Source organism: Pseudorca crassidens, chromosome 12 (assembly GCF_039906515.1).
Source record: "Pseudorca crassidens isolate mPseCra1 chromosome 12, mPseCra1.hap1, whole genome shotgun sequence".
Classification (NCBI taxonomy): domain Eukaryota; kingdom Metazoa; phylum Chordata; class Mammalia; order Artiodactyla; family Delphinidae; genus Pseudorca; species Pseudorca crassidens.
In genome coordinates, this window is record NC_090307.1 from 70,343,991 (window position 1) to 70,371,466 (window position 27,476).

General features: G+C 43.2%; 1 protein-coding gene across 5 annotated transcripts in view; it reads right to left on the reverse strand.

Moving 5' to 3' along the window:
* The window catches only part of HSCB (HscB mitochondrial iron-sulfur cluster cochaperone), a 34,932-nt gene that overhangs the window by 3,094 nt on the left and 4,362 nt on the right, over window positions 1-27,476 (reverse strand). For 2 of the 5 annotated variants that reach the window (XM_067700373.1, XM_067700375.1), the window contains exon 5: window positions 25,943-25,990. In XM_067700373.1, coding sequence (XP_067556474.1) covers window positions 25,943-25,990 — 48 coding nt within the window. Of the gene's footprint in view, window positions 1-18; window positions 5,434-17,795; window positions 17,934-21,359; window positions 22,904-25,942; window positions 25,991-27,476 lie in introns of those variants that run through there. The other 3 variants (XM_067700372.1, XM_067700370.1, XM_067700374.1) reach the window with 3 other exon arrangements.

Below are 27,476 nucleotides of genomic sequence, written 5' to 3' on the forward strand. Positions count from 1 at the left end.
AAACCAGAAAGCCAGTGATGTAATTCAGCCTGAGTCTGAAGGCTTGCCAATCAGGGGGTTGATGGTGTAAGTCTCTGAGTGCGAAAGCCTGAGTATCAGGAGAACCGACATCCAAGGGCAGCAGATGGATGTCTCAGCTCAAGCAGAAAGAGAGAGCCAATTTGCCCTTCCTCCTCCTCTTTCTTCTATTAGAGCCCCCAGTGGATTGGTGGGTGCCCACCCACATCGAAGGGCCATCTGCAATACTCAGTTCCCCAATTCAAATTCTAATCTCTTCCAGAAACATCCTCAGAAGCACACCCAGAAATGATGTTTTACCAGCTATTGGGACATCCCTTAGGCTAATCAAGTTAATACATAAAATTAACCATCACAATCCCTAAGAAATTAATGCTCCTGCTTAAAAAAGGAGAACGAAAAAAAAAAAAACAAAAAAAAGGAGAACGACCTTGGCTGTCAAGGACAGAGTGAAACTTGTACATTCACGTGTTGCCAATGACATTCCAAATAGAGGAGCCCCTTCTCAAACGCAGCATTTGTTCTTGGATCATAAAAGAATTGGCGTATTATGGCTACAGGCCTGGAAAAAATGTGTGCGTATGAGGATAAAAAAGGATGTAATATGTAAATAGGAAATACTGTGTTAGGGCACGGGAATTTTTCATGATTATTTTAAAGCAAATCCCAGACTTGTATTTTATCTGTAAATGCTTTAACATTTATCTCTAACAAATATTTAAAACAAAACAAAACATAACCACAATGCTTTTATCACACCTAAACAGAATTAATAATTCTTTAAAATCATCTCATCTGTATTCACATTTTTCCAAGTGTCCCCACATCTTTTTTCTGTTGGTTTGATGGCATCACAGTTCAACCTCGTATTAGGTTTGCCTGTCTCTTTTTTCTTTTAATTCTTTTTTTCATTTCTAATATCCTACTGGTCTTTTTAAAAATTTATTTATTTATTTACTTAATTAATTTTTTTGGCTGTGTTGGGTCTTCATCGCTGTGCGTGGGCTTTCTCTAGTTGTGGCAAGCGGGGGCTATTCTTTGTTGCAGTGCGCAGGCTTCTCATTGCGGTGGCTTCTCAGTGCAGAGTGTGGGCTCTAGGCATGTGGGTTTCAGTAGTTGTGGCACACGGGCTCAGTAGTTGTGGCTCGCAGGCTCTAGAGCGCAGCCTCAGTAGTTGTGGCACACAGGTTATTTGCTCCGCGGCATGTGGGATCTTCCCGGACCAGGGCTTGAACCCGTGTCCCCTGCATTGGCAGGCGGATCCTTAACGACTGTGCCACCAGGGAAGCCCTTGCCTGTCTCTTGAGTCTCCGTTAGTCTAGACCTCCCGTCTGCTTTTTCCCTTGGTCATCATTTGTTGACTAATGGGTCATTTGGTTGTTGGCGTTGTCCTGGTGAGCACTGATGGCAGTGATGAGGTATCTTCACATGGCTTCTCGGGTTGACATCAACAAGGGAGCCTGGAGCAGAAGAGGAAGGAAATGGCAGATACTCCCACCTGCCGGGTAAGCACAGTCCCAGAGGGTGGCAGCTTCCTCGTGCAGGCAATTAGGATTTTGCAGAAGAACTGGGATATCGGTATCGCCATGACTCCAGAGGCTCTGTTATTTTTTTGTTTTTTTGGCGGTATGCGGGCTTCTCACTGTTGTGGCCTCTCCCATTGCGGAGCACAGGCTCCGGACGTGCAGGCTCAGTGGCCAATGGCTCACGGGCCCAGCTGCTCTGCGGCATGTGGGATATTCCCAGACCAGGGCATGAACCTGTGTGCCCTGCATCGGCAGGCGGACTCTCAACCACTGCGCCACCAGGGAATCCCCAGAAGCTCTGTTTTTCTCTTCCCTACTGGAGCCTCCTAGCTGGTCTCCCTGCTCCACTCTTGCCCTCCAGCCCGTGAGCCAGAGATATTTGTCCACCATGCAATCCTGATGTGCTCCTCCCCTCCTCTAAACCCTTCTATGACTCTCTATTACTCTTAAGAGGGCCCAACCTCCTTACTAGACTCCACATTCCTTCAGGTTCCCTACCCTTCCCACCTCCCAAGCTTTATCTCTATCCCCACCTGATGTCTGCATCCAGCAGTTTGGATTTTCTTCAATTTTCTATTGACTTCCTCTTGCTTCTTCTCTCTCACCTCCAGACTTTTGCATACATTTTTCCATCTCTCTGGTGACAACTTCCTTCTTTTGCATCCAAACCGACCTATCCAGCATATCAGATGTTTGTGATGCTTTTGGAGGCATAAGAGGGGAGGTACTATAGATTGCAGGGAATGACAAGTGGGCCTACTTGAAGCTCTTGGAGTACTCTGGAGAATGTATTCTGCCAGGGGTAGGCTTGAAAATAGGAAATGAAGGATTTTCACACGGCTCTTTGGGGTTAGCATCAATGAGAATGCCCAGGACCTTGGCTGGTTTCCTTGGTGCCCATGACTCAGGCAGAATAAATGGGCAATAGGTCTGGGCATTGAAGCAACAGCCTTGTTTCCACATTGTCCCGAGGAACAATGGAGGAGCTCCCATACTCATTATTAGCTATTCATTATGTGTTGTTCTCACAGCTCTGATATGTATTTAAAAAAATAAAACTGAGTTTATTTATAAAGTTTTATCTAGAGATATTTTCCCATGCATTACACTGTGATGTGACCTACAATTTTCTTTCTATTATTTCTCCACAGACTGTGTGATGGAATGTTTGTGTTGACATTGGTCCACCCCAAGGCGGGTGGACCTCCCTAACCACAATACACACTCCTGGGTGGCAAGGAGATTCAATTAAAGGCAACTCTTACAAGTGCTTCAGCTGTCTTTCCCTTTTCTGAACTCTAGAATTTCTGCTCATTAACATTATCAATGTTGAAATCAGTTTTTCATTGATAAGATGAGTGGTGTTTAAGACATGGACTAATTGGAATTACTTTGGGGGTGTCTTCATCCTGGCATTAATAAGGTATAAAAATCTAGTGAGCCCTTCACCCTCTTGTACTCAAGATAGCATTCTCGGTTTGATTCTTAACTAGTCCTGTGCTCCATACTGGTGGGGAGGGTTCTTGGTCATACCCTGCCACTGGAATACTTTTTCATTTGCCTCAGATAAACATTTTGTGTAATGAATTTTGGAGAAACAAAGAGGAACAGAGCTGGGACTTGGAGATTCTAGAATAAGTCGTATCACTATTTTGTGCCTGCTTGCTAAATGTCCTTACTGAAGGAAGAAGTTTTTGTGAAACTTGCTTTCATTAAAACCTAGTAGAGGGCTTCCCTGGTGGCGCAGTACGGGGAACAAGGGTTCAAGTCCTGGTCTGGGAAGATCCCACATGCCGTAGAGCAACTAAGCCCGTGTGCCACAACTACTGAGCTTGTGCTCTAGAGCCTGCGAGCCACAACTACTGAAGCCTTTGCACCACAACTACTGAAGCCTGCGTGCCCTAGAGCCTGTGCTCCGCAACAAGCGAAGCCCCACTCACTGCAACAAGAGAAGCCCCACTTGCTGCAACTAGAGAAAGCCCACACGTAGCAACGAAGACCCAACACAGCCAAAAATAATAAATAAAATAAATTTATTTTAAAAACCTAGTAGAAAAAGAAAACAAAACCCAAAACCCCTAGTAGAACCAAAGGGTGAAAAAGAAATCCAAGGGGAAACTGGGAAATGCTTTGAGATGAATGAAAACAAAAATACAATATACCAAGACTTATGGGATTCAGTAAAAGCAATGCCTAGAGGGAAATTTAGCTATAAACACTTCCACCTTAAGAAACTAGAAAAAGGAAGAGTAAACTAAATACAAAGCAAGCAGAAGGGAGGAAATAATAAAGATTAGAGCAGAAATAAATGAAATAAAGAGTAGAAAAAAATAGAGAGAAATCAAGGAAACTAAAAGTTGATTCTTTGAAAAGACTAACACAACTGACAAACTGACAAACCTTTAGCTAGATGGATCAAGACACAGAAAGCAAAGACTCAAATTAATAAAATTAGGAATGAAAGAGGGAATTATAAGGGAAAATCATAAACAAATGTATGCCAACAAATTAGATAATTTATATGAAATGGATAAATTCATAGAAAGACAAATTAAAACTGATTTGAGAAGAAATAGAAAATTTGAACAGACCTATAATAAGAGACTGAATTAGTAATTAACAATCTTCCTACAAAGAAAAGACCAGGTCCACATGGCTTCACCAGTGAAATCTACTGAATATTTAAAGAAAAATTAACAGCAATACTTTACAAACTCTTCCAGCAAATAGAAGAGGAGGGAAATTTTCCCAATCCATTATAAGAGGCCAGTGTTACCTTGATGCCTAAATCAAATACTAACTAAAGAATGTCACTCACCATCCGGCTTTATAAGGATTAGGTCATTAGCCACTGCAATAGCTGACTTTCAACACACTCTGAAGGGAGTTCAGGGCAGAGATCAGGAATGAGGCATTCTGCTCTGGGAAATCTGGCAGGTGTGCAGGTAGATAGTTTTTTTTTTTTTAATTTATTTTATTTTTGGCTGAGTTGGGTCTTCATTGCTGCATGCGGGCTTTTCTCCGGTTGCAGCGAGCGGGGGCTACTCTTTGTTGTGGTGCGCGGGATGCTTACTGCAGTGGCTTCTCTTGTTGCAGAGCACAGGCTCTAGGCACGCGGGCTCAGTAATTGTGGCTCTCGGGCTGTAGAGCACAGGCTCAATAGTTGTGGCAAACAGGCTTTGTTGGTCCACGGCATGTGGGATCTTCCCGGACCAGGGCTCGAACCCGTGTCCCCTGCAGTGGCAGGTGGATTTGTAACCACTGCGCCACCAGGGAAATCCCTGTTTGTAGATTTTTTGATGATGGCTATTCTGACCGGTGTGAGGTGATACCTCATTGTAGTTTTGATTTGCATTTCTCTAATAATTAGTGATGTTGAGCATCTTTTCATGTGCCTCTTGGCCATCTGTATGTCTTCTTTGGAGAAACGTTTATTTAGGTCTTCAGCATAGTTAATATTTTGATCTTGTCCCTTTCATTAATTTCTTAAGTGCAACCATCTTCACATAATTGAAATCATATTTTCTGCACAGGTTTGTATTTTGGTTTGTTTCTTTTTTTCTAAACTTATTTATTTATTTTTGGCTGTGTTGGATCTTCGTTGCTGTGCATGGGCTTTCTCTAGTTGTGGTGAGCAGGGGCTACTCTTCGTTGTGGTGCACAGGCTTCTCATTGCAGTCGCTTCTCTTGTTGCAGAGCTGGGCTCTAGGTGCGCGGGCTTCAGCAGTTGTGGTAAGCAGGCTCAGTAGTTGTGGTTCATGGGCTCTAGAATGCAGGCTCAGTAGTTGTGGCTCGTGGGCTCTAGAACACAGGCTCAGTAGTTGTGGTGCTCAGTAGTTGCTCCACGGCATGTGGGATCTTCCTGGACCAGGGCTCAAATCCGTGTCCCCTGTATTAGCAGGCAGATTTTATTTTTAATTAATTACTTAATTAATTTTTTTAATGGCTGCATTAGGTCTTTGTTGCTGCGTGGGCTTTCTCTAGTTGTGGCAAGCAGGGGCTTCTCATTGCATCATTGTGGTTCACGGGCTTATTGCAGTGGCTTCTCTTGTTGCGGAGCATGGGCTCTAGGCACGTGGGCTTCAGTAGCTGTGGCTCACGGGCTCTAAAGCACAGGCTCAGTACTTGTGGTGCATGGGCTTAGTTGCTCCATGGCATGTGGGATCTTCATGGACTAGGGATTGAACCCGTGTCCCCTGCCTTGGCAGGGGGATTCTTAACCACTGTGGCAGGCAGATTCTTAACCACTACGCCACCAGGGAAGTCCCTTTTGGTTTTTTTCTTAGTATAACTTTAAATTGCCAAGGAAAAGCCTGAGTACGTTTTTGCAATTATTCATTCATTCTCTCAATCAAAATATACATGTATAAATATGTATGTTTATAACTATATGTACATATGTGAACACACATACATATATAGTGATACATTTGTATTTAAGGTACTATGTTGGCTGCTTCTTGGAAAGTTTATTGTCTTTCACAGCACAAAAGTTAACTATAATATAAAGCAAGGCTTCCCTGGTGGCGCAATGGTTGGGAGTCCACCTGCTAATGCAGGGGACGTGGGTTCGTGCCCCGGTCTGGGAAGATCCCACATGCCACGGAGCGGCTGGGCCCGTGAGCCATGGCCGCTGAGCCTGTGCCTCCGGAGCCTGTGCTCCGCAATGGGAGAGGCCACAACAGTGAGGGGCCCGCGTACCCCCCCCCCCAAAAAAAAAATATATATATATATGAAGCAGACTATGAAGAATGTCCATGATCTCTTGTAATTCAGATAAGGAACCTCTCTGGATTATCTAAACTTTGTCTCACTAAGTTTCTTTGTTTGTAGATTCCTCTCTTTGGTGCTAAGACTATTGGCCGGAGAAGTCCTGATGTACTAGTGCTGAGCAAAGCTGAATTTGTTGAGAAAGTTCATCAGAGTAATCAGGCCTGTCATGATGGAGATTTCCACACAGCTGTTGTTCTGTACAATGAAGCCCTAGCTGTTGACCCTCAGAACTGCATCTTATACAGCAATAGATCTGCAGCCTATATGAAAATCCAGCAGTATGACAAGGCACTGGACGATGCAATCAAAGCCCGACTTCTCAATCCCAAATGGCCAAAGGTAGAAATTTCGTTTACTTTCACAGAATCTTTTGTGCTGATTTCTTATTTTAATGTAAACTTTATCGACTGAGTGCAGTTATTAATTTTTTAATAGTCTGTACTTCGGGGCTTCCCTGGTGGCGCAGTGGTTGGGGGTCCGCCTGCCAATGCAGGGGATGCAGGTTCGCGCCCCGGTTCGGGGGGATCCCGCGTGCCGCGGAGCGGCTGGGCCCCTAAGCCATGGCCCCTGAGCCATGGCCGCTGGGCCTGCGCGTCCGGAGCCTGTGCTCCGCAGCGGGAGAGGCCACAACAGTGAGAGGTCCGCGTACCGCAAAAAAAAAAAAAAAAAAAAAAAAAAAAAGTCTGTACTTCAGCAAGATGTGGAATGGCTTCACTGAGCTGGTACAGTAGTGAATAGCTTCTTTTTTTTATGCTTTGGAAATATGCTTTCCATGTCTAAGTTTAACTCTTTTCCTGTATGTTTGAGATATAATTTTTTTTTCACTCAGTTTATTGATAGGATGCGTTCTAGTTATTTCTATAGGTTTTGGACATCTCTTTTTTGCACAGATATTTTAGATGGAGTATTATGATCAGCCACATACAATTACTTAACATAGTTCCAACCCTGTTATAAATTTTGACTATTCAGATAATATAGAAAAATACTTAGGACTTCCCTGGTGGCGCAGTGGTTAAGAATCCGCCTGCCAGTGCAGGTGACATGGGTTTGAGCACTGGTCCAGGAAGATCTCACATGCTGCAGAGCAACTAAGCCCGTGCACCACAACTACTGAGCCTGCGCTCTAGAGCATGAAAGCCACAGCTATGGAGCCCGTGTGCCACAACGACTGAAGCCCACACACCTAGAGCCTGTGCTCCGCAACAGAGAAACCACCACAATGAGAAGCCTGCACACTGCAACGAAGAGTAGCCCCCACTCGCCGCAACTAGAGAAAGCCCATGTGCAGTAACAAAGACCCAACACAGCCAAAAGTAAATTAATTAATTAAAAAAAAGAATTTGGTCTTTGGTTCCTGGAGGGAGATTCTAAACCCTTGGAATTTCTTGAGTGATAGGTGTGTGTGTTATTCATGAGCTCCTCAGATCACTACTGAGTTTATGCTAATGAATGAGGTGACTCCAGATGGGGGCTGGTCACCAAACAGACTACCCACGTGATTAGAGGATTGTGGCTTTGAGCCAGCCCAGCCCCCAGGGAGAGGAGGGAGACTGAAGATTGAATCCAACCACACGGCCAATGATTCAATCAATAATATTTGCACAATAAAACCCCAATAAAAACTCTGGACACCAAAGCTCATTGGAGCTTTCTGATTGGTGAACACATTGATATACTGGGAGGGTGAAACACCCTGAATCCATGGGGAGAGGGCATGGAAACTCTGCACTCAGGACCCTACCATACCTTGTACTATGTGTCACTTCATTTGTATGCTTTACAATGCAACTGTCATCATAAACATAACTTTTTCCTCAGTTCTGTGAATCATTCTAGTGAATTATTGAACCTAAGAGGAACCTCCTGTCATATCCTCCTGTCACGGGAACCTCCTGGATTTGTAGCTGGTCTGTCATAAGTATAGGTGGCCTGAGGACCCCACGTGATGCTGGCATCTGAAATAAGGGAAATCTTGTTTGACCTAATCCTGTGCCCTTAAACTTGTGGAGTCTGATGCTAACTGTAGGTGGTTAGTGTCAGAATTACACTGCAGTATTGCACTGGTGTCAGAATAGCAAGGGACCCAGAAAGCCAAACGATCTTAAAAAAGAAGAACAAAGTTGGTGCATTCAACCTCTCTTCTGTGATGAGAAAAACACACAGAGTTCTGAGCTGCTGCCCAGGCATTTTACAATGTGATAACCTTGCTCACATCCAGAGTCTGAACATCTAGATAAGAACTTGAGTTTAGCATCCCCACTGTTAAGTTCCCACTTTGCTTTCCCCAGGGCACCTCTTAAAGTAACCACTTGAGAGTTAAGCCTGGAAAAAGTTAATCACCTCCGCCCCAACTACCTAATAAGTAATAGGTGCTTACTACCCTGCTCTCTATCTCCTGCTTACTTCTGACCTGGGATGGAGGACTGCCCTTCCCCCAGCTCATTGTAAACCAACTCCCTTTCTGGGATCTGTAAGTAAAAATTCTTGTGACTTTACTTCCTTTGTGTGGGTATATTGAAACTTTGCCTTTAATCAAAATCACCCCGTGGGTTTCACTTCCCCAAAGTGGGAGCTCGGATGCTGAGGGAACTACCTGGGGATCCCAAGTGGGTGGTTTGTGCCCCCTTATTCAGCAGGTCATAATCTGCATATATTTAATTCAATACACCGGCTCCAGCTTCTCAACACACTTTCCAATTTCAAAACAGTGGGGGACTGGTATAAGGATAGACATATGGATCTACAGAATAGAATTCAGAATGCAGAAATGTACTACATTTATGATCAGTTAATTTTAAACAAGGGTGCCAAGACAATTCAATGTGGGGGGGATGGACTGTTCAACAATGATTTGGGGACAATTGGATAGTCACTTGCAAGAGCGAGGTTGGACCCCTGCTTCACATCATACATAAAAATTAACTCAAAATGGAGGAGAATACTTAGAAGTAAATATTTGTGACCTTGGGTTAGGTAATGGCTTCTTAGATATGACACCAAAAGGATAAGAAAAGATTTATAAGTTGTGCTTCATCAAAATTAAAAAAAAATGTGGTTCAAAGGATATCATCAAGAAAGTGAAAAGATGGTTCACAAAATGGGAGAAAATATTTGCAAGTCATATATCCAATAAGGGACTTGTATCCAGAAAACATAAAAAAAATTCTTACAACTCAGCAATAAAAAGACAACCCAGGGACTTCCCTGATAGCCCAGCAGTTAAGAATCCACCTTAAAATGCAGGGGACGCCAGTTCGACCCCTAGTTGGGGAACTAACATGCCACGGGGCAACTAAGCCCGAGCACCACAATTAGAGAGAAGCCCGTGCACCACAATGAAGAGTCTGTGTGTCACAATTAAGACCTGATGCAGCCAATAAATAAATAAAAAGATAACCCAGTTTTAAAATGGGCAAAGGATGTGAATTGACATTTCTTCAAAAAAGATTTACAAATGGCTAGTAGGTACATGAAAATATGTTCAACAACATTAGTCAGGAATGCAAATCAAGACAACGAGATACCACTTTATACCTACCAGGATGGCTAAAATTAAAAAGACAATAACAAGAGTTTACAAGAGTGTGGAGAAATTGGAACCTTCATACACTGCTGGTGAGATTGTAAAGGGTACAACCACTTTGGAAAACAGTTTGGCAATTCCTCAACAGACTAAACACAGGGTTACCATATAAAATTCTACTCCTAGGCACATGCCCAAGAAAAATAAAATATATGCCCACAGAAAAACGTGTACATTTATGCTAAGTGAAAGAAGTCAGTCACAAATGACCATTTATCCATTATGTGAAATGTCCAGACTAGGCAAATCTACAGATTATTATTTGCCTAGGGCAGGCGGTGGGGAGGGGAAGGGGAGGTGGGTTGGAAAAGGTACAAATTCCTTTTTGAGATGACAAAAATGTTTCATAATTAGATCCTGGACTTCCCTGGTGGCACAGTGGTTAAGAATCTGCCTGCCAATGCAGGGGACATGGGTTCGAGCCCTGGTCTGGGGAGATCCAACATTCCGAGGAGCAACTAAGCCTGTGCACCACAACTACTGAGACCACATGCCACAACTACTGAAGCCCTCATACCTAGAGCCCGTGCTCCACAACAAGAGAAGCCACTGCAATGAGAAGCCAGCGCACCTCAGCGAAGAGTAACCCCCGCCTGCTGCAACTAGAGAAAGCCCACGCATAGCAACAAAGACCCAGTGTAGGCAAAAATAAATAAATAAATAAATAAATTAAAAAAAAGAAAATTAGATCCTGGTGATGGTTGCACAGCTCCATAGGCTAAAAACCATTGAATTTTACACTTTGCATGGGTGAGCTTCAGGGTATATATATCTAAATGCAACTTTTAAAAAAAACAAACCCAGTAGAAAGGTAGTGGGGGAATAGCCAACCTCACCTATCTCATAGTCTTGGTGGTTTCTGACACTTACTGAAAGGAACCCTATAGTTATGCATGACCGAGTTGGCTTAGGTCAGTGTGTGTTACAAACTACCTTGCTTGTTACTGGTATGTGCTATTTTTTTCTAATATATATATGTATACCTAATATATACCAAATTTCCTAGGGAATTTGGTAACTCTTGTGACTAAGAGATCCATAGGTATTATAGTGAGGTTTCCTCTCCTCTGAGAATTTGAAACTAAGGAAGCCAGACAAAATAGAAAATATTATCATAGGGATGAAAGCAAACATTATAAAAACAGCACAGAGGGAAATGATGGCTCCTCAGCCAACACTTGCAATATAATTGGTGGTCAGGACCACTTTTCCTTCTTTCTTTTTTTTTTTTTATTGTGGTAAAATATATAACATAAAATTTACCATTTTGACCCTTTTTAAGTGTACAATTTTAAGTGCACAATTCAGTGGCATTAAGCACATTCGTGTTGTGCAACCGTCACCACCATCCACCTTCAGAACTTTTTCATCTTCCCAAACCTACACTGTGTACCAGCTGCCCATTTTCTGAAGTTAGCAACCCGAGTTTGACTTTCCCCCAAACTATTACTATGTGAACTTGGAAGAGCTACTCTGCTCTTCAAAGCCTTAGTTTCTCCATCAATGAAATGGGGATGATAGTTCTTGCCTGAAAGGGCCCATTTGAGGATTCAGTGAGAAGCGCAGTGTAACGTGCTTATTAAATGCCCACCCACCAGATGTGTCTCCTGCCCAGACAGTCTTCCTCAGCTGTAAGCCATCCTCCAGGTGCCTATCGAACATCTATAGGAAGTTCCAAGGTCACAAATACAACCTGCCCAAGTGGAGCTCAGCGCCCCCCCACCGCAAGCTGCAGCCCCTCTTCCTGGGTCAAGGCCTCTCCATCCCCCCAGTGCTCACACCAGACACTTGAGTCCCCTTGACTCAGCCCTCATCAGAGCCCTATTAGCTGCCGAGTCCTAATGGTCCCATCTCCTAGAATGCTGTTGAATCTGTCCCCTTACTGTCCCCTTACCATAATGCTGCCTTCGTTAAGGAACCATCAGCTCTCAACTCTACCGAAGTCCCCAGATGGGTCTCCTTTACTCCAATGTCTGCACTGCTTCTCCTGATCTGGCTGCCTCCTTCTCAACAGCATCTCTACCCCTTCCCACTCCCACCCTCACCCTGTTGCAGTAAGATTCTTCTTTACTTGCATGCATGCCATTTCTCCTGCTAACCTACTTGAAAATGCAAATGCCTCTAATCCTTCAAGATTTAGCTCACTGGTCAAGGTTAGGGACCCCTCCTCTCTGCCCCCATCTCATTCTATGCTTCCCACTAATATTTGCTGAGTGTACTGCCAGGCCTTGTGCTGAGCACTTTGTGTGCATTATTTTATATTCTCTTCCCTCCTGATGTCAGATCTGTACTTCGTCATGATTGAGGTTGGTGCTATGGTTATCCTTGTCTTACAGATGAGAAAAATGAAACCTAGAGAACTTAACTGCTCAAGGTCATACAGTGAGTAAGAGGAACTACCAGATACAAAAACCAATTCTGTCTGATTCTCTGAAATCTGCAGTATCACAAATATAATTTGTAACCTAACTTCTTCCTTCCTTGGTTCACTGGGTGAACTGTCTCATTTTTTACCCTACTGCTCTCATATCACTTCCTCTGCAGCCCTTTCTCACCTCTCTCCTTTCCCCAGCTGACTTAGCTCTTTCTTGGTGTTTCCACAGGCAGCCCCAGGGAAATTTCCTGTTAAAATCCCAGTTCCAGCTTCTCTTGAAACAATCCAGAGATTGTCAACACCACGTCTGAATCTCGCCATGGCAGCAATTACCAGGGTTGAGTAGCATCTTCCGCCTCCTCCCCAGCTTTGAGATGGGGCGTGTGCTCGCAATTCTTTTTTTTTTTTTTTTGATGTTGGGGGTAGGAGTTTATTAATTAATTAATTAATTTTTGCTGTGTTGCGTCTTCGATTCTGTGCAAGGGCTTTCTCTAGTTGTGGCAGCTCGCAATTCTTCAAAGATCTCACCCCTCTCTGATAGCAGCCACTTCCGCCACCATCACCTGTGTGTGTTTCCTCCCTGGAGCCCTCACCCCTCTGAACTCTGCTGAGACTCTCTTGCCTCCCAACAGTGATACCTAGAAAGGAAAAGATGGTGTCTTCTCTTTATTTTTTCATCTGGCCACATCTGATATATCCAACATGTTATCAAAAGTGACAGGACCAAAGGAATTCTTTGTCAAAGCAAAGCTTTAGGTCTGGGTCTGCTGCAGCTATTTGTCAATTGCTGCTGAACACACTACGTGGCATGACTGCTTTGTCCACTCAGCAGCATCTTTCTCTTTGCCTGGTGGAGGCCACGGAGACAGGAAAAAGCCCTTTTGCAACGGAGGTGCTTTCCTCTGTGATTATAGATTCCTTGTTATATAATTCCCTCAACTGTGACAGGACCGCCCCTTGACTTCTGTGCAGAAAAGAGTAAACCCAGTACCCCCAAGATTGCACATCCTTATAAAGTCCTGCTTACAAGGTTGGCCCTTGGCTGGTGTCTGAGAACTTGGATTTGGGGAGGGTTTCCCTATTTCCAGAACTGATAAGAGTGGCTCACTCTGCCTAAATTGTACAAACAATGTAATTTATGCTGAATACCTGTTTTCTTTCTTGGAGTCTGGAATTTTGGCACATGCTAGACAAAGAGTGCTTATGTGACCAGCACCAAAGAAAAACTCTGGGTACTGAGTTTCTAACAAGCTTCCCTTGCAGACAGCATTTTCTCACGTGTTGTCACAACTTGTTGCCGGGGAATTAAGTGTGTTCTCTGTGATTCCACTAGGGAAAGGAGCCTTGGAAGCTTGTGCCTGGTTTCCGTCAGACTTCACCCCATGTGCCTTTTCTCTTGGTTGATTTAACTTTGTGTCCTTTTGTTGTAATAAATCATAGCCATGAGTAGGACTATGTACCCTGTCCTGTGGGCTCTCCCCTTGAGTCGTTGAAACTGGGGGTGGTCTTGGGGACACCTGACAGGCTCTCTCTGCTTGTCTGGATGCCACTTCCCCTCTTCCCTGAAGACTTCTTCCCCGGTTACCACATCTGGGAGTGATGTTTCCCTGTGCCCAGTGAAGCTGTATGTGCAAACTTTGGAAACAGAGACTTGGATCAAATCCTGCTTTGGCTTGGCATGGAGCAGGCCCTGGTAAATGGCCCCTCTTGTAAAGATTGTTTAGTCCCCTTGGCTGGTACTTAATCTTGGCCGGTTCAGCCTCCCTAAGAGCAGAGGCTTTGCAGACAAGGCCTGGGTTTGAATCCCTGCTCTTGACTCTCTTACCTTCTGGGAGCTTGCTTCTTCATCTGTAAAATGAAGAATTGGGTTTACTTTGGTGGAATTGGGTTTACTTTGATGGAATCATGCAAAGTACTGCCCATAGTGCCTGGCATACAGTTAGTGCACAGCAAATGGGAACTTTTATCATTGTTTTGGTTATTGGTGTAAAAGTCTTCTCCCCAAATAGACAGGAAGCATTTCACTGTTCTGTGTTACTCTCTCAGGTTAGAGCATTCTCTTACACAAAGTAGGTGCTTGAAACTTTGTTGAAAGGGGAATATTTACTCTGCAGTAAAAGGCATGACTTTGTTGCCAAAATAAAAACAAAAGTAGTCATTACCATTTAAAAAATCACATTTGAGTGCTTATGTGCCATGCACTGGGCTAAACAATTTGCATAATTTATTCCATTTAATCTTCACAATGACCCTGTGAGCGTGTTACTCTTATCACCATTTTAAAGATGAGGAAATGAAGCTTAGCACAATCATGGACTTATAGCAGATTAGTGGCAGAGCTGTAATTCAAAACCAGGTGTAGGGGCTTCCCTGGTGGCACAGTGGTTAAGAATCCGCCTGCCAACGCAGGGGACACAGGTTTGAGCCCTGGTCCATGAATATCCCACATGCCGCGGAGCAACTAAGCCCGTGTGCCACAACTATGGAGCCTGCATGCCACAACTACTGAAGCCCACACACCTAGAGCCCGTGCTCCGCAACAAGAGAAGCCATCACAATGAGAAGCCCGCGCACTGCAATGAGGAATAGCCCCCGCTCACTGCAACCAGAGAAAAGCCCGTGTGCAGCAATGAAGACCCAACGCAGTCAAAAATAAAATAAATAAAATAAACAAACAAATAAACAAAAAACTCCAGGTATAGTAGTCTGCTCAGGCTGCCGTAACAAAATACCACAGATTGGGTGGCTTAAACAACATAAATTAATTTTCTCACAGTCTGGAGGCTGGAAGTCCAAGATCAAGGTGCTGTCAGGGTCAGTTTCACTATCCGTTGAGGAGTCTCTTCCTGGTTTGTAGATGGTACGTGTCTCCCTGGCTTTCTCAAAGGGCCTTTCCCTGGTGCATGAGTGTGGGAAGACTGAGCAAGGGTGTCTTTTCTTATAAGGACACTAATCTATAATACCAGGGCTTCACGTTTACAACCTCATTTATCCTTAATTACTTCCCTAGAGGCACCATCTCCAAATACAGCCACACTGGAGGTTAGGGATTCAACATATGAATTTTGAGGGGGACACATTCAGTCCCTACACCAGGCCTATTTGACACTGGAGCAGTCACAAATTAGTCAAAACTTCCGACTTGTTCTGATGCCATATTAAGAACGATGTGGGGTTAGGAGGTAGGTGCTTAATTTCCTTAACTCAGTCAGAAACTTTAACCCAAATAGGGCTGCTAACCTTTCAGAGGTCTAGAAGCATCCCTCCCGTAGGGCTTTGTCAGGGAACACTTGAAAGGGCTCCTGGATTTAGAAGTCCAGCTAACCTTGGAGTTTAGACTAAAAGGGAAAGAATTTGGAAGAGAGGGGAAAAATAAGTAATTCCACTGACTCAGAAGCCATGTCTCAGAAATAAAGTCTTTTAAATTTATTCCCCCAATCAGAAATGTTTGCTCAGGACTTCCTTGGCGGTCCAGTGGTTAAGACTCCATGCTTCCAATGCAGGGGGCATGGGTTCGATCCCTGGTCTAGCAACTAAGATCCCACATGCCGCGCTGTGCGGCCAAAAAGAAAAAGAAAAATAAAAGAAATGGTTTGCTGGGAGGTCCAGTGGCCTTTCCAGCTGATGGCAACAGGTAAGGGAAAGTTTCTTTGAAGTTCCTCCAAAGATGTTGTTTGAAGCAAATTTGTTTATCTGATTTCTTTTTGTGGTCAGATTGTTTCGGTTTTGATCTTTGTTCCGAAGGATGGAAGAATGTCTACAGGCATATTTCAAACACTACTTTCATTTTCTCCTTCTTTTCAGAAGCACCCAAAGTAATCAGGACATTTGCTTGCTTTGTAATTATTTACTTAAAGGACTCCCTGTGTGTGTTCAGACAAGTAACTCGCTCTTCTTGTAAACTGTGAGGGGGCTGGAGATTGTACTGATATTCCCCAGTACCATTAAGCCAGACAGCTGCTGTGGTTCATCTGCCTTCAGAAGATCCATAAATCCTGAAATGTTAACTGAGTATAACTGGATCAGGATTCACAAGATATAAATTCTTAGACAATGACAAGGGACGATGCAAAGCTCTAGGAGTAGTATTTAAAGCTTGGTTCAGAACCCTGAATTTTTTCACTTATAAACAAGCAATTCTCTCTAAGAATTTGAATGCTGTTTCTCAGAATTTTTAATAGGAATTTTCTATTTTAATCTTCCTTGATCCAGAGACTTAAAAAAAATTTTTTTTTCTTCTGGAATTGAATCAAGAACTTCCAACTGAATTTCCAAAGATCCAAAAAGGGAAGGGAAGCTGCTTCCGGTGACAGGAGAGCAGTTGTTCAGAAATAAATTAAAAATGCTCCACTCCACCAAGGTGGAGCTGAACATGTGGTTAGTGTTTAATACCAGACTAATTCATTTTTTTTTAAAACAGTTACTAACTTTTTAAAACTAACTTTTATTTTTGGCTGTATTGGGTCTTAGTTACAGGCACACGGGATCTTTCGTTGTGGCATGCAGACTTAGTTGCCCCGCGGCTTGTGGGATCTTAGTTCCCCGATCAGGGATCGAACCCGTGTCCCCTGCATTGGTGGGTGGATTCTTAACCACTGGACCACCAGGGAAGTTCCCAGACTAATTCTTGATAATATTATCTATATTTCATGTAGATAAAATGCATTTATGTATTTAAGTGTAGACCAAAGAGACCCTCAGGCAGCTTTGCATGGTTGCCAAACAGAATTCCTTGAAGGACACACTAACAAGACTTTTATTTGTGAACGTCATGCCATTGGAAGGAAGATGTGGTTCTACAGCAGAGGGTGGCAAACCCATGTCAAATCTAGCCTACTGCCTGTTTAGTAAATAACGTGCTACAAGGGCAGAGTTTATTTGCAACAGAGGCGGTATGGCCCACAAAGCCTAAAATATTTACTACTGGCCCTTTGCAGAAAAACTCCCCTCCCCTCGAGGGCCTTGAGTTGGCCTTATTTCCACCTCCTTATCCACAGGCCTAGATGAGGAACATGGTATATCAAGTATCCCATGAAGAACCGATCACTCAAACCCTGGCTGGGCTGTGCTTCTGCTGACATGACAAGCTTTGCAGTCCACTAATGCTTGAGCCACAGGTTTAACTAATATGGTCAAAGCGGGCTTCCCTGGTGGCGCAGTGGTTAACAATCTGCCTGCCAATGCAAGGGACACGGGTTCAAGCCCTGGCCTGGGAAGATATCGCATGCCGCGGAGCAACTAAGCCTGTGTGCCACAACTACTGAGCCTGAGCTCTAGAGCCCGTAAGCCACAACTACTGAGCCAGTGTGCCTAGAGCCCGTGCTCAGCAACAAGAGAAGCCATGACAATGAGAAGCCCGCGCACCGCCAACGAAGAGTAGACCCTGCTCACTGCAACTAGAGAAAAGCCCGCGCACAGCAACGAAGACCCAACATAGCCAAAAAAAAAGAAAGAAAGAAAAGAAAGATGGTCAAAGCGGTTGAAACACCTCTACTCTGAATCAGCAGAGTCCAGAAAAGAAATAGATAAGAACTTTATTTTTAAAACTTTAAAATTAGCAACCATTAGAGGGGAATCTTCTTTAACTTAATCTTTTCTTCAATGTTTGAAAAGTATCTCATCTTTGTTAAAAGTTCCTTGGCTTTTTCAAAATCATCTGAAATAAAGAGAGACATTAATGCGAGGCTTCATTTCAAGCAAGAATAAAATCACTCTATTATCCAAGGCAGCTGGTTCAAAGCTGAGCCCTGGGCTCTGGAAGGCTGATCAATTACTCAGTAGATTTGAGAAAGAGAAAACATCTGGATTGTTCAGGGGATAAAGGGCTTAACCAAAGGGAGCAAAAGCATGCTTCTTCACAGGATTCAGACTTTAAATGAGAAGCTGCTCTTCTTCTTCAGGACAATACCCAATAACTAAGTTGTGTTTTAAGAGTTTTCCCCTATCATACACAGTGGTCTAACCCTGACGAGGATGTGGAAGCACCTGGTGCTTCCTCTGTGCCAGGTGCTGTGATACAGAGCTGCCCCCAGGAGGCTGGCAGGTTCTGGAAAGATGCCCTTAGACCCGTGGTTCTTGATTGTGGGTGATTTCTCGCCTGTGGGGATGTTTGGCAATGTCTGGAGACGTTTTTGGTTGTCACCCTGGGGAGGTGGCACTGACATCTAGTGGGCAGAGGCCAGAGGTGCTGCCAAACAGCCTACAGTGTACAGGACAGCCCCCCATGACAAAGAATTATCTGGCCCAAAATGTTGGTAGTACCAAGGTTGAGAAACCCTTAGATTTATGTGTAATAACATAATACACCGTTATATTCATATATGGTTAAAACTACCAAGAAAAGCAAGGGAATGGTTAGTACAAAAATTCAGGAGAATAGTTGCTACCAGGGAAGGGGAATGCAATTACAAAGGGCCTACCAGGGGCTTGAAGGCAGTGGTCGTTTTTTTTTTGTTTGTTTTTTGGCTGTATGTGGGCCTCTCACTATCGTGGCCTCTCCTGTTGCGGAGCACAGGCACCGGACGCGCAGGCTCAGCGGCCATGGCTCACGGGCCCAGCCGCTCCACAGCATGTGGGATCTTCCCGGACCGGGGCACGAACCCGTGTCCCCTGCAACGGCAGGCAGCCTCTCAACCACTGCGCCACCAGGGAAGCCCCAGCTCCTCGTTTTGAGTGGGGATTGACTCCCGGGCTGGACATTTTCTTTTTCCTGGCTCCTTGAGAGGCCTCTATGTTCTATTTGACCCTGCTCCTCCCATGGGAACTTGTCAGTCCTCCTCCTTCTTGAACTTCTACTGACTGCGTGTCACCATGGTGCTTGATCTACCTCTTTTCTTGCTGCTGTGACTTTATAGGCAGATCTTGTTTTATCACGCTTTGCAGATACTGCGTTTTTTACAAATTGAAGGTTTGTGGCAACCCTGCGTTGAGCAAGTCTATGTATAACATTTCCCCAACAGCATTTGCTCACTTCGTGTCCCTGTGTCAGACTTTGGTAATTCTCCCAATTTTTCAAACTTTCATTATTATTATATTTGTTCTGGTGATCTGTCATCAGTGATCTTTGATGTTGCTATGGTTAAAAGATTATGACTCACTGAGGGCTCAGAGCATGGTTAGCAATTTTTAGCAATAAAGTATTTTTTAATTAATTGGTTTTATTAGACATAATGCTACTGCACACTTAATAGACTACAATTAGTGTAAACAAACTTTGACATGCAGGGAAAAAAAAAATTCATGTGACTTGCTTTATTGCAATATTTACTTTCTTGTGGTGGTCTGGAACCAAACCCGCAGTACCTCTGTGGTCTACCTGTACATAGGAAAAATTGGAATTTCTCTGGCTTCTTTGAGAGACTTAAGATTCCCCACACTGGCTCCTTTAAGACCTCTCGCCTCCTCCTCCCTCCTCTCACCACCTTCCATATTCCCTTCTCTCGCATCCTTTGATATGCCCCCCTCAAGCCCCTACCTCCTCAGTCCCTCTGTCCATCCTACCAGACCTTTCCCTTCCCACTGCCGCCCCCCAACTCCCTACAAGCACTGGACTTTTGGGCCTCCTGTCCCCATCAGGGGCTTGCAGGGGACTCAGGTACCTCCAAAAGCAACCACCTGAAGCTGAAAAGAAAAAAAAAAGCTAACTGGAAACAGATATTTAGTCCACAGACTCCACTAAGATTATATATCAGGGCAAAAAAACCCCACCCCAAAACAAAAAAACAAACAACCAAACCAAAAAAACCTTTAAAAAACCTCTACAACTCACGTTGAGCAGGCAACTTTTAAAACTTGCTCCATCTGCCAGAAACTCAATTCAGATAAATATATAAAATAGAGCAAAAATGAGAACTACCCATATAAACTAGAGAGTTTAAATTTTTTTCTTTAATTTCCCAGTTTTACTGAGATATCATTGACATAAAGTCATATTAGTTTTAGGTGTATAACATGATTTGATATATGTACATATTGCAAAATGATTACCACAAAAAGTTTAGTTAACATCCATCACCTCACATAAAGTGAATTTTATATTATCTTATTTGTGCCTGACTCATGGCAGAATTTTTTAATGAAACCTGTAATCTATTTGCATCTGTCTGTATATTTATATATCTATACATATACATAAACATATATTTCCCTACCTTAAGATGGTATTATGAAATTAATTGATAAAATCCTCTGAAGGAACTGTATCCTAATTTGCTTAGAGAGAAATGAGTACTTACATAAATTAAATCTTCCTAAAACTTCCAGAAATATAAGAACCAACTCAAATGTTTTCAATTCCATGTAATTTGGGTAAATCTTTGGTAAATAAAACTAGTGTGATGTTCTTGGTTTAATAAAATGGATATGTCTTCAGAGTTGTTAACATTAAATATAACGCAAGCATACTTTTTTTTTTTTTTGCGGTACGCGGGCCTCTCACTGCTGTGGCCTCTCCCGTTGCGGAGCACAGGCTCCGAACGTGCAGGCTCAGCGGCCATGGCTCACGGGCCTAGCTGCTCTGCGGCGTGTGGGATCTTCCTGGACCGGGGCACAAACCCGTGTCCCCTGCATCGGCAGGCGGACTCTCAACCACTGCACTACCAGGGAAGCCCAATAAAGTCTTCTTGATTTTGAACTGACTTTGAAGTTTCTGAGAGGTCCCCTGGAAAACCTCAAAGGATTTGTTCTCTCACCTTGTAAAAAGAGAAATGTTAAACTGAGTAGGTTTATTTGATATATTAAATTACAATGGAAGCAGTGTCAAAGAAAAGATACTTAACCTTCCCTAGGTTATTTTTATATGGGTTAAATGTTATTATTTCAGAAATTGTACAAAGTTCTTAGAATTTGTCAATGCCCTCATTATCCATGATATATCCTGGTAAGATGTTATCGCCCAGGGCTTCCCTGGTGGCGCAGTGGTTGAGAGTCTGCCTGCTGATGCAGGGGACATGGGTTCGTGTCCCGGTCCGGGAAGATCCCACATGCCGCAGAGCGGCTGGGCCTGTGAGCCATGGCCGCCGAGCCTGCACATCCGGAGCCTGTGCTCCGCAACGGGAGAGGCCACAACAGTGAGAGGCCCGTGTACCGCAAAAAACAAAACAAAACAAAAAACTGGGGGCTTTTTCCTCTCTCTCTCTCTCCCCCTCTCTCTCTCTTTTTCTCTCTTACTCCTCTTCCTCTTTCTCTTTCTGTGCTATGTGAGGACACAACAAGAAAGCAACCATCTGCAAGCCAAGAAGAGAGCTCTCACCAGAGCCCAACCACGCTGGCACCTTGACCCCAGACTTCCAGCCTCTAGAACTGTAAGAAAATAAATTTCTTCTGTTTAAAAAAAAAAAGATGTTATCGCCCAGTTATTATTTTAAAATGTGATATGTCACAGAAACAACTAGATTTCCTTTTCAGTTGTGTTATTTTTATAATAACCTCTCATCAGATCTTTAACTATGGCCATTTTAAGTCTTTTGCTATCCATGGATGGTTGTTACCTTACTCTGATGCTTTCCTAAAAGCTCTTACAACCAGCTATAAGCCAGAGTACTTGTGATCAATAAACAGGTACTGTACCAGGTACTCTGTGGTACAGGCTTCTGATGGCATTGCTTACATTACTGAGTTCAAATCAGTCGACCAAGTCAGAATTTCCAAAATGCTAATGAAAAAGCTGATGGGTTCATGAAACTGCTAACCCAAGATCAAGCAGAACAAAATTAACTACATAGGATTGAGTAAACTGATAAGTTGATTATAATTTTTTATTCGAACTATTGCTGGCTTTTAAATGTTCTATTTTCTAATATGAGGAAATCCCCTTTCCTTTTCTCTTAAGCTATCTATGACTCATTAACAATCTAGTAAATTATAAACTTTTGTAAACAAAATTAAAACATCTTCTTCTCCCTGCCTGATCCCTCAAAAAGTTAGAAACTATTGTTGAGTATTCTTGTTTTCACGGCAATATAGTTATTTGCATAGCTTCAGTAAGAATCTGTCCTCTTTGTGATAGGACATAATTAAAAATAAGGCTTTGACGGGAATGTCATATTTGAAAATGATGCATAAAGTCATCAATTTTAAGGAAATAAGGTTGATTTTATAGAGATAATGCTTTCAAAGCCCTATTGCAAAAACTGGCCTGGTATCTGGTTTACAGGGTTCCCAGCCTTACAGGTGATTAAGGGCACTCGGCAGGCCCATGAATCTTAGAATATTTGGGGGACGTTGGGAAGACAGGAATTCACCTTAAACTATAGGTAATGCAGGTGAAGAATTCTGATGGAGAAATCTTGGCTTGACTTCCTAGCAGAGAGGTTTTTCAAGTCTAATCTGAGATTCCAGGCAGATTCTAATCTGAGATACAGGCAGACCTCAGAGATACTGGGGGCTGGGTTCCAGACCACTGCAACAAAGTGAATGTTGAAATAAAGCAAGTCACACAAATTTTTTGGTTTCCCAGTGCATGTAAGTATTGATACTGTACTATAGTCTATTAAGTGCACAATAGCATTATGTCTAAAGAAACAATGTACATACCTTAATTAAAAATATTTTATTGCAGAAAAATGCTAACCATCATCTGACACCACAGGAGTGCTACAAACCTTCAATTCGTAAAAAATGCAGTATCTGCAAAGTGCAATAAAACCAGTTACGCCTGTAAAAAGTTCCATTAGGAAAACTTAAAAAAGCCTTTATGGTCAGTTACCATTCTTGCTGCACTTAATAAATAATCAGGCCAAATTTCATGAAACTAAATTTATTTTGTAAACAAGAACAATGTTACTTTATCTTTGATTAAAAAGAGGGGGTGATTGTGGAGAGAAATTTTATGTTTCAGTGGAAAAGAATAACACAACCTTGCGAGTGATCAGAATCCTGTCCTGTTCATTGTCTTTGAGGTTTTATTATCTACTTGTAAACTGAACTGGATCCTTACACATTTTGTCGGCCCTCAGCAAATCCTCAATTCTTCTAGTTTCTTTCAACATCTGGCTACAACTTTCCAAACCAATGTTTCCAATGTTCCTCCCTCCCTCCTGACTTACTGTCACTAAGAACTAAAACCTGACTGCCCAGATCCTCAGTGGGACTCAGGTTGTCTTATAGCTGCCCCTTTCCTCCAGGATCTGGTAAAGTCCTGCAAGCTGAAGCTGGAGGACTTGATAGAAACTTCAAAGAACTCATCACAACGAATCACGGGCAACCTTTGTGCCTGGAGCTGCTGGTACACGGGCCACTCAGAAAGCGCACACCTTCCATACTGTGCTCTGGGGAATAACCATGACTGGGATGCTGATGTCTCTGCCATCACCACAAACATTCAAACTATAAGCCAGGAGATGCGTCAGACTGCCTCTGCTGTCCTCATGCCACCACCTAAAGACGCTTAAGCGGTCAGTGTCTTCTCAGGTGGCTGTCCTCTGGACTCAGAAACTGGGGTTATAGTCGGCTCCAGACATTGACCTTTGTTTTCCTTTTCGTTTCCATAGAGATGCTCCTCATTAAATGCACATTTGCTCATGTCATCCCCCAAATATCCTCTACTATCAGGCCTCAACAGATGGCTCAGCTAGTCCTTCATAAACAAAAGACTGAGTGAGAAATGGACTTATGTCGCTCAGAGGAAAGAAGGTCTCTTCTGTCTCTTTCTTGCTGTTTGTTCCAGTCAACACATGATGATAGGGCCCCTGTCTCCAGGCTCTGTGGGAGGGTGGGAGCCTAACTTCCATAAGGGCCAATTAACAAACCCAGATGGGTTTCATAGGACCAACTCCTTCTTCCCGCTTTTTGTAGTATTTCACTTCCCCAATTCTACTGAGCCCCTGTGCACCCCTGCCCTACTCCCTCATTCTCCCTTTAAAATGCCCAGTTATCTCTGTACAAATCGAAATTGAGTTCAGTTCACGCTGGACTCTTTTCCCTATCACCATAGTTATTACTGATTCAAATCTGTCCATACCACGTTAACTAGTATCTGGCTTTGTTTATCTGTGACAGTGCATCTCTCTGAGTTCCTGCTGTCAATTCTTTAGGTGTGCACCCAGAAGTGGAATTGCTGGATTGCACCGTAATTCTATTTTTAATTTTTTGAGGAACTGCCATACTGTTTTCCACAGTGGGTGCACTATTTTACATTCCCACCAGCAGTACACCAAGGTCCCAACTTCTCCACATCCTTGCCCACATTTGCTATTTTCTCTTTTTTTTTAATAGCATCCATCTTTATAGGTGTGAGGTGGTATCTCACTGTGGTTTTGATTTTCATTTCCCTAATGATTAGTGATGTTGAGCACCTTTTTTCTATTTCTTAATCTGGGTGGTGGGGACATGGGTGTTTCTTCTGTTGTTATTCTTCCATTGTACTTATGTACTATTCATTCTTTAAGAAATTGTATTTTATAATTAAAAAAATAAAAGCCCACAAAGGTATAACAGGAACTTGGTGGAACATAATCTGACCATCTTAACCAGTAGGCTGGGGACATGGATTTCAGGCAGATACATTGGGCCAGCTTCCTGTCATTTCTGCTATTAATCTATATTCCTACCCATCTTTTTAGAGACACCCCTCCCTCCCCGCCACCTTCTGCCTGCTTCTCAGAATAAACTCCTACAGTCCCTACAAAGTAGGCAGTACACTGTGCAAGCTTATCTCCTTGGCCCTCAGTGATCGGACTGGAGTGGACATCTGACTCAAACTGGGGCAATCAAATTCCCCCTCCCAGGAATCTAGATTGGATCTAGAAGACTCTAGTCAGATGGTAAAAGGCCTTGTTCTTATGAGGTAATAGACCAAGGGGGACTGAGGAGTCATCCAGGGCCAGTTTGGAGCACTGTACACCAATAAGGAAGCAGACGGAACTGGTGTATAGCGGTGGGGAGAAGGATGGAGTGGTCAGCTAGGCCACCAAGTTCAGGACCACAGTCTTGGTTCCAGACTGCTTTCTGGTTCCCAGGTCTTGTTCTAGAAAAGCTCTTATCACACAATATTATACTCATCTCAGGGACTTTGGATTCTGAGAGATAGACCTGATTCCTTAGAGTAACCTCCTTTTATCTGGGCTAGTATGAGTTGCGTTCTCCTTTCTGTAGTCAAACGATCCCTAAGCCAAAGGGCTATTAAGCTCTTATTTAAGGAGTGGCACAAGTCAGGATGGAGAGGAAGGCTGTTCTTGCTTAAAAATAGCTAGAAATAGATCTAGTCTCTTTAGCCTGAGAGCCAGGAGCAGTGGGGACAAGGATGAACACGCCCTATTTGCAATCTGGGCACTGCTCGGCCATGGGATTCTCCTCCTGGGCTTTGCAGAAGAAAGGGGTGTGCGGGCTTTGCCAAATGTTGACTGTGCAGCCTTGCCCTCAGAGCCTGCCTGTGTTGTCTTCAGCCCACATCCCTCACCTTATCTTCTCCTACTTGCTAAAGGGGAATGGGAGCACTTTCTCTCATCTAATCTTCAATGGGCGTATCACTGGTTTGGGCACACCCCTTGTTTCTCTAGCAAGACTGTGAATCCTTGAAGGCAGAAATGTAGACTCATCTATATTTTATAGCTCCCATGTACCTGTCATAGGATGGGCATATAATAGCTACTTATTGAATGGATGGTTATACCTCAGTGCTTACAATTTCTTTCCATATTTAAGAAAGTCAAGAAATGAAGGAAGTACCTCTTTCAAAAGCTCTGCTCACATTGTCAGTCAATTCTTTCTGTTTAGCTGAAAAAGAAAAACATTATCTTAATTTTTCTACTTAAATAGACTCATAATATGAAGACAACGCTTTGTCATCTTGTTGTTGTGAACACAACAGAGCAGGGAGTTTGGATTCAAGGGTAAGGCCTCATAACCTGTCTCTACAGTTCCACGATGGCAGCTCCTGTTTAGTGCAGCTCTGGCTGATCTTAGTTACACTGTTTTTCTATCCACAAAAGGTCTGAGGGGCAATCACCAAAGCTCATAAAATGGCTATAGAAGCATTAAAAAAAAAAAAAAAAAAGACAAAGAAGTGCCTTAGATTATCTCCACAAGGCACTCTGAGTCTTCCAGATTTCAGCTAGGAGAAAATTAACAAGCGGGACTTGCCTATCAGCAGGGCATTAGAGTGTGTCAGGCAACTACTAGCAAATTATACAGCCTCTCAGGAAAATGAAACATTTCGATCATATTGTACCTTAAGTGAGAAGATGCCAGATGAAGTAAAGGACAGCTACCTCACATTTTTATTGTCTCCTCATTGGAAAATTGTATGATAAGTGCCTTTTTCAGATACAAACAGTATCAATCATTTATATGGTGCCTGCTTTCAAAGCACTTTCAAATACATTATATCCCCATGGTAAGCAATGACAGGTACTGGGAGAACATATATGGTCACATGGTTGGTGAGTGGAGGAGCTAAGAGCAGACCCCAAGTCAACTGACTTCTGGTCCAGTGGTTGCAAACTCGCTTCTCAGGTAGCAACGTGGTGTTGACAAAAGAACACTGGATTAGGAGTCTGGAGGCTCTGAAGTCCTGACCCCAAAACTATCTAGCTCATGCGCTTGAACGTTCACATTACCTGGGCCTTAGCAGGTAAAAGGAAATTTAGGAATTACTCTAAATGAAGGTCAGTGACCTGCTCAAAACGAGATGTTAACTATAGAGCTAGAAATAACCCCCACCATTTATTGGGAACTTACCACGGGCCAGACACGGTGTCAAGTGTTTTACATGCTTTAACTTAATTGTTGCAACAACCAGTACTAATATTATCTCCATTTTACAGATGAGGAAACTGAAGCTCAGAGGAGTGAAGTCACTTCACTGAAGGTCACACAAAAAGTCAGTGGCAGTGTTGGGACTGAACCCAAGTCCACCTCACCCAGAGCTTCATGAACCTCTGCCTTCCAAAGCCGTGCAGCTGGGCCTTCTGACTAAAAATCCCGAGTTTCTCTTTCCCCAACACCACCCAGCCCTAATGTTGCTGGTACAACCCTAGCTGACAGCTCCCCCACCACAACTTCTATTTTACTACTTTTAACTTCTTTGTTTGTTATTTATTCACTCACTTGACAAATATTTACTGAGTCCCTATTATACTCCAAGTACTACTGCATGTGCTAAGGATGTGAGGGAAGCAAAAAGAAGACACAATTTCTGCCTCTGTAGAACTTCTGGTCTAGTAGAAGAGGCTGATATTGGTCCAGTAATCTCACATAGACC